This window comes from Drosophila persimilis, unplaced genomic scaffold (genome assembly GCF_003286085.1).
Source record: "Drosophila persimilis strain 14011-0111.01,24,50 unplaced genomic scaffold, DperRS2 tig00001284-arrow-arrow-pilon, whole genome shotgun sequence".
Lineage (NCBI taxonomy): Eukaryota > Metazoa > Arthropoda > Insecta > Diptera > Drosophilidae > Drosophila > Drosophila persimilis.
Genome location: NW_020825454.1, coordinates 42,387 through 50,728, shown reverse-complemented (window position 1 = coordinate 50,728; position 8,342 = coordinate 42,387). Strand labels below are relative to the sequence as shown.

The 8,342-nt window shown below is 38.1% G+C and overlaps 1 protein-coding gene across 1 annotated transcript; it reads left to right on the top strand.

Moving 5' to 3' along the window:
• Window positions 1-1,714: 1,714 nt before the first annotated feature.
• On the top strand, window positions 1,715-2,366 carry LOC113566932 (serine/arginine-rich splicing factor RS2Z32-like). Its single transcript, XM_026994143.1, has 2 exons — window positions 1,715-2,181; window positions 2,259-2,366. Exons 1-2 carry the CDS (start codon window positions 1,723-1,725, stop codon window positions 2,265-2,267), a joined length of 468 nt encoding a protein of 155 aa, XP_026849944.1. The 5' UTR covers window positions 1,715-1,722; the 3' UTR covers window positions 2,268-2,366.
• The last annotated feature ends 5,976 nt before the right edge of the window (window positions 2,367-8,342 follow it).

The window sequence follows — 8,342 nt, the reverse complement described above, 5'->3', positions numbered from 1 at the left end:
GAAATTTTGAAACAAACTCGTCTCGGTCTGATATATTAGGAGTGTGGATACCAAATTTGGTTGCTCTAGCTTTTATAGTCTCTGAGATCTAGGCGCTAATGTTTTACTCTAAGCAAAGCCGCCTATGCTACGTGTGTGTTAGAGAGAGACAGGGCGAGAAAAATGAAATTGTTTTCTTGATGCTGGCTATAATAATAATACGATCCAATTCAGATTCTGCAGTCTAAAAGATATGGTCATTCTCTACGATTCTGCGTTTTTGGTTTTATCGTATCTTTAAAAATGTGGATGCCACAGATTTTCGTCCTTTGTGGGGGCGGAAGTGGGCGGGGCAAAGTTTTGAAATAATTTTGTAGCAGTGACATATCACAGAAGTCTGGATACAAAACATCGTTGCTCTAGCTCTTATAGTCTTTGAGCACTAGGCGCTGAAGGGGACGGACAGACGGACAGACGGACGGACGGACAGACAGACAGGGCTCAATCGACTCGGCTATTGATGCTGATCAAGAATATATATACTTTATAGGGTCGGAAACGATTCCTTCTGGACGTTACACACATCCACTTTTACCACAAATCTAATATACCCCAATACTCATTTTGAGTATCGGGTATAAAAAGAAACTTATTGTAACCATTTATTAAAATAAAGACAATACAACGACGTGTGGCTTATATTTTGTTAGGTTGTTTTAGTATTATAACCCTACATTTGTATTTACCTTGCTGCTAGCTTATAATTATTAGTGTTAATCTACAATTGTATTTACTATTAACGTAGTACGAAATATCGTAAGTATCCGAATAAGTATCGATATGAATAATCATCCGATAGTTCTAGTTCTGCGAACTAGAACTATGCGAGAACTAGATCGGAATAGAACCAGAGATCGGAGCTGGGTTCAATGAGCACTTTTGCGGTATCAACAGGACAGAGTGGTTGGTAAAGAATTAAGTAAAATAAAATCATAAAAAGTACGAAACATCCGTGTACTTTCTGCGCCAATAACTTCAGAAGTGGGATAGTAGCCCTTTAAAGAATCTGCCTACATAAGTATTTGTCTACTGGCATCCCCGACAACGAGTATTTTCCACATTTTATAAATGGCTGAGGAAACCATGGCAAACATTGACAAAGAAAAAATTGTAGAGTGGTTGCTGGAGAAAGAGATCATTTTTCCAGCCAGCGCAACACTAAGGCAACTTCGCAAGCTTGCCATAAGTGGTGGAATGGACGAAGTTTCTGAAAGTCTGGTGAATAAATCGGATATTGAATCGGAGGAGAAAGTGTCTGAAAATGAGCAGATCGACGATATGAAAGAAGAAGAATTACTTGACGCCGCAATAAGGGTTGCTGAGAAAAAGAAGAAACTGGCTGCCTTAATGGTAATGGACAACCATGTGACCGATGACATCCGAATGGTCAAGCAACTGATTGCCCCTTTTTCTGCCAGTGAAAATGATGAAGCCTCTGAATGGGTCTTGAATTTTGAACGGATTTGCGGAGGCGTGAACGAAAGCAGCAATTTTAAGCTTCGTTGTGTGCGCATGTTGATGAAGGCGGGAACAGAGGCGGACTTGTTCATGCGTGTCGACAAATCAAAGACTTACGACGAGTTTAAAGGAAACTTCCTAAAAACTTTTGGCCGCAGCAATTCAACTGCCGACGTGGTACTCCTGTTGAAGGAAACCTTTTTCAACCCGGAGAAAAACTCCGTAATGGGATATATTCTTCGCATGGAAGAAATTGCTATGCCTGCCGACATCGAAGAGAAATTGACAGTGCAGTTCATCATTGATGGTTTTCGTGATCGATCTTCCAGTATCGCCTTATTGTATTCAGCGTCGACCATCGGAAAACTTAAGGAGCTAGCTCGACAATACGAGGCTTTGAGGAAGAGTACCCAGACGAATTTTAGGCGCACTGGGATGACTGCTTCCGGAAATGACCGGAGCCAGGCGCGCTGCTATAATTGTTCAGCACATGGCCATTATGCTTCATCGTGTCCCGCACCTAAGCGGGAGAAGGGATCGTGTTTCCAGTGTGGATCCATGCAGCACCAGGTGAAGGATTGCCAACAGAAGCCTATGTCAGCCCAGCGATCCGTGGGTACAGCCAGCAACCCGCCGATGGACGACAGAGAGGAGAACAATATTTTTGTTCCTATTGTTAATCAGGTAGGGGTATATTTTTACACTGATATAAAACGCAGGTATCAAATTAAATTTCTTTCTGGCATGTTGGACACCGGTAGCGCTATTAATTTGATGCAGCGCTCGGCGATACCTTATGAAAATTTTGATGGTGTACTAAGACCGACAGAGTATTTTGGAGTTAACGGTTCGAGAATAAGCATTTTTGGAAAAATAATTGTCAATTTAGTTTTTCATAACATTGAAAAAGAACTTATATTTTTCGTTGTACCAAACAACTATATTTCGTATAATGTCCTTCTGGGGCGCAGTTTCCTTGAAAATTATGGAATAAAATTAATTTTTGAAAATGAAATTGAAAATAGAGTATTAGTGAACAGTGACTTAGATGAAAATAGAGTATTAGTGAACAGTGACTTAGATGAAAATAGAGTATTAGTGAACAGTGACTTAGATGAAAATAGAGTATTAGTGAACAGTGACTTAGATGAAAATAGAATATTAGTGAACAGTGACTTAGATGAAAATAGAGTATTAGTGAACAGTGACTTAGATGAAAATAGAGTATTAGTGAACATTGAGAGCGACCAAATTGAAAATGTAGTATTGACAAATAGAGACAGTGAGATGATGTTATCAGATATCAATAATAATGGATTATTGAAGGATGAAAATTATGAGAATAAGATTAGTGTCCAATTGAATTGTAATAACATTGACCTTTTATTGAAAGATAACGAGCAAAAGCATATGGCAAGTGAATCATTAGAAAGAACCAACTTAGATATACCGTATATATATAGTATTGAAATAACAAAAGAAGAGGACAGCTATAATATCGACCCAAAGCGAACTGATAAAGAACGTAGTAAATTCATGGAATTGATAAAACTTAACTATTCAGACTTAACTAACATTCCAGCAATTCAACATAACTATGAAATGAACCTCAAACTTAAATCAGAAGAACCTGTACGCACTGTTCCGAGAAGACTTTCATATCAGGAGAAGAAAGAAGTAGATACCCAAATAGATGAACTATTGAAAAAAGGCTTCATAAGAGAAAGTAAATCGCCTTACAGCTCTGCAATAGTATTAGTTAAGAAAAAATCAGGGAAAAAAAGAATGTGTGTAGATTACAAACAGCTTAATAAGATTTGCATTCGTGATGGATATCCATTGCCACTAATAGACGACTGCTTAGAGAGATTAGAAGGGAACACAATTTTTACACTTTTAGATTTGAAACACAGTTATCACCAAGTAAAAGTAGCAGAAAGTTCGGTGCAGTATACAGCATTTGTCATACCTAGCGGACAATATGAATACACAAGAATGCCTTTTGGGCTTATGAATGCACCAGCAGTATTTATGAGATTTATTAATTTCATTTTACAACCATTAATTCGCGAAGGTAATGTAGTAGTTTACATGGACGATATCGCTATAGGTTCCAAGTCGTTGAACGAACATCTTATAACAGTAGGTAGAGTTTTAAGAATTCTCGCAGAATATCGACTAGAAATTAAGGTTAGTAAATGTCAATTTGGTTATGAAAGTATTGAGTTCTTGGGATATACCCTTTCTGGTAAGGGAATAAGCCCAAACTGTGAACACACAGCAACCATTAAGCATCTGCCATTGCCAAAAGATCGCCATGAAATGCAAAAGGTTTTGGGATTATTCTCTTATTTTAGGCGTTTCATTCCTGCTTACTCAAGAATAGCAAAACCATTACAAGAACTTACAAAACCTGGAACTAAGTTTGAGCTTCAAGACAAATGCATACAAATTTTTGAATATCTTCGAGAAAAACTGATTTCGTCACCAGTATTAGCTCTGTATAATCCAAATCGAGAAACAGAATTGCATTGTGATGCAAGTAGTGAAGGTTTTGGTGGAATTTTGTTGCAGAAACAAGATGACAATAAGTTTCACCCAACAGCATATTTTTCACAGAGAGCGACAAAACTAGAGGCAAGATACGAAAGTTTCAAGCTGGAAACGTTAGCTGTGATCTATTCATTGAGGAAATTTCGAATTTATTTAGAAGGGATTCCGTTTAGAATTATAACAGATTGTAACTCAGTAGTTTTATGTTTAGGAAAGGGACGTCTTCATTCAAATATCGCCAGATGGGCCATAGAGCTAGCAAATTATAATTACACTTTAAAACATCGTAGTGGAAAATATATGTCCCATGTGGACACCTTAAGTAGATATCCTTCAGCGCTTAATCAAGATTTTGAATATGAACCAATAGTGACAATTCATGAAAGTGATAACAAAGACCGAATAGTTTCCGTGATTGAGTGCGACGACATTAATCTTCAGCTTCAGATAACACAAAACAGGGACAACCATATAGGAAAATTAAAAGAACAATTGGAGCATGGACCTGTTAAGAAATTTTCATTGAGCGATGGAATTGTTTATAAAATAGGTGAGAACGACGTTGAGCTGTTTTATGTCCCAGCTGAAATGGAAACGCAAATAATCAGAAGAGTTCACGAAAACTTATGTCACTTAGGAACTGAGAAATGTATGAAAGAAATCTTAAGACATTATTGGTTCCCGAATATGAGATCTAAAATCGATTTGTTTATAGGAAATTGTTTAAATTGTATCATGTTTTCAGTCCCCACACATGCGAACAATCGAACACTTCACAATATTCCTAAGCGACCAATCCCATTCGACACCTTACACGTAGACCATTTTGGACCACTTCCCGCTGTTATATCAAAGAAGAAGCATGTATTAGTTATCATTGACGCCTTTACGAAATTTGTAAAATTATTTTCTGTAAATACGACAAGCACTAAAGAAGTCAACACATGTTTTTCAAAGTATTTTCAATTTTATAGTCGTCCACGTAGAATTATTAGCGATAGAGGAACGTGTTTTACATCATTAGAATTTAGTAAATTTTTGTTAGAAAATAATATAGAACACGTGAAAGTGGCAACTGCTTCACCCCAAGCGAATGGTCAGGTAGAACGGGTTAACAGAACTATGAAAGCTATGCTCGCCAAAATAACTGAGCCAATAAATCACGAAGATTGGAGCAAACTTTTAATAAAGGCTGAATATGCAATTAATAACTCAGTCCATTCGACCACGAAAGAATTGCCTTCAGTGTTGTTATTCGGAGTCCAACAGAGGGGTTGTAATATTGACGCGTTAACAGAATACTTAGATGATAAACAAGACCGAACTCAAAGCGATTTAGAATCAGTACGTAAGAAATCTTTGGATAAAATCGAGCATTGTCAGCAGAAGAGTGAAGAGTATTTTGAAAGGAATCACAAAAATCATATTGAGTTCTTGGAAGGCGATTTCGTTGTAATGAGAAACATTGACACCACAATAGGTACAAATAAAAAATTTGTTCCGAAGTACAGGGGTCCGTACAGCATCAAAAAGGTATTGCCGAACGACAGATATGTGTTAAATGACATTGAAAACTGCCAAATAAGCCAAATCCCGTATGAGGGCATTATAGAGGCATGCCGATTAAGGAAATGGGCAGATTGGCGTAATCAGTGTGAAAGTGACCCCTACTTAAATAGTTAACAAAATATATATATACACATATAATTAAAATTACTCTTAATTACATATTTACGATCGAGGGCGATCTAATTGTCAGGATGGCCGAGCTGTTAGGTTGTTTTAGTATTATAACCCTACATTTGTATTTACCTTGCTGCTAGCTTATAATTATTAGTGTTAATCTACAATTGTATTTACTATTAACGTAGTACGAAATATCGTAAGTATCCGAATAAGTATCGATATGAATAATCATCCGATAGTTCTAGTTCTGCGAACTAGAACTATGCGAGAACTAGATCGGAATAGAACCAGAGATCGGAGCTGGGTTCAATGAGCACTTTTGCGGTATCAACAGGACAGAGTGGTTGGTAAAGAATTAAGTAAAATAAAATCATAAAAAGTACGAAACATCCGTGTACTTTCTGCGCCAATAATTTGATGGAGTTTCTGGAGCGGATTTTTACTCACTTGTAGGGAGCTCACCAAGGATCCCTACATATATTCTTGATCAGCATCAACAGCCGAGTCGATTGAGCCATGTCTGTCTGTCCGTCCGTCCGTCTGTCCGTCCCCTTCAGCGCCTAGTGCTCAAAGACTATAAGAGGTAGAGCAACGATGTTTTGGATCCAGACTTCTGTGATATGTCACTTCCGCCCCCACAAAGGACGAAAATCTAAAGGACGAACTAAAAACGCAGAATCATAGATAATGACCATATCTATCAGATTGCTATCTCTGGATCACATCAGATCATTTTTATAGCCAAAAGGAACAAATCAATTTGCAGTGGCTACGCAGCGCCCGACCTCACGCTCAGACTGATTTTCTGATTTTCGCTTAATATTAGCGGCGTCTGCCGGAGGAGAGCCGTACTGACTTAGTATCGGGTATAACTGTAGAGTTGCGGTGTCCGCAGAACCTCACAACGTTCCCCCTCGTTTATTAGTTCACACAGGGGAATTTCTTTACTCTACTTAAACTCCCAATTGACTCAAAAACTAATTTAGCGAACACAGAATTCGAGAATATTTCAGGTTGGAAATTAAGCAAATACTAATAATAATAAATGAAAATGAAAATATAAATAAATAGAAAAAAAAGGATTAAATATGTATATGTCGGAACGTGAAGACCCTGATGCGGCACATCGTTCTCTTGATTTTCATCCGCCATTTTGTATCACCGCTGTAGCACAGCAAGTTACTTGCGTCGCGTTCTTTTCGTACTCCAATCTCGACTGAGTCTCAACAACAACACTAGCATCATGCTCATCTGAGAAGCTCTCTCTTTCGCTCAGACTATGCTCTCAGCAACATTGTATATCATTGAATATATCGATTCAGCTATCGTAGTAACTAATTTTATTGTAAGTCGATTACTTATTTTATTTAAAAATACTGGAATTATTTCATAATCTCCGACACGGCCTTCCTGACGCTCACACGTCCTCGTGGGCCAGGCCATACCAATTAACGACAAAATACATAGTAGTCCATCCCTTGCTCAAGTAACTTAACATTTTATTTACATTCGCTTTCATTTGTTTTTAATCAATTGCTTATTTCAACTTAAACTTATTTTCCAATCAATTCCAATTTTCAATTGCTCATTTCAATTTAAACTTATTCTTCAATCTTTATCTTTTAATTCTTACAATATACCAAAGCCACATTCTCTTCTTTTCAATTGTGCTCTTAAATTCTTGTTTCGTTTACATCTATAGTACCATTGTACCATCGCACCATCACTCTCTCACTGTTCTCTCATGATTGCCACTCACATATTCTTCATACCACGTTCTCAGGCTCTTGCTGTCTCAATACAACGCTCTCACGCACACTTTGCGTCCTGGTCTCACTCTAGACCCTCATGACCCCCGCCACGCCACATCAACCGCGCCGCACGCCATGCTGGACTCTCTTAGCCCACACTTGTGCCATCGGTTGACCATCGTGGTGCAGTCGTAGCCTTCGTGTATGATTCATCTCAACACACCCACTGGTGCCGGAGTGTATGGTAATTCTTCATCATCCATGCCCTCTAGCAGGTGATCCACTTCAGCCGCAACTAGCTCACTTGGCAGAGCTTGTAATTGTTCATGAGCATACTTAAATGTTCTCTTACTTGATAAAGATTTTAACATATATCGATCACATTCAAGAACTTCAATTATCGCAAATGGACCTTTAAATTTAGGATCCAACTTCGTTTGGTGACGTTCCTCACACTTGAGCAAGACATTTTTATCAAATCTTTGTTTGTCATATTCTGCATTTTCTATTATGTTTCGTCGCGCTCGAGTTCTGACACCTTCTACATCTACCTTTTCTTCTTCTATCATACATCATGGCATCATACACAATGGCCTTGCCTCTTTCCCAATCAACTTTTCCAATGGACTAGCCTTAGTGACTCAATTCGTTGTACAATTCAAAGCCAACTGCAATTTTTCTGCCGTGCACTATATTTTATTAAATATTGCTGTGTCTGGATTCTGTATAACAGAAGAAGACCATAGAAAGTGGGGAAAAAACGTGGGTTGCTATACTTAGTAGTCCCAGCCTCTTTCTTTTTCTCCTCGTGATCGTCAGAGTGACCGGCAGTGGAAAAGAAGTATTGTAGAGCTG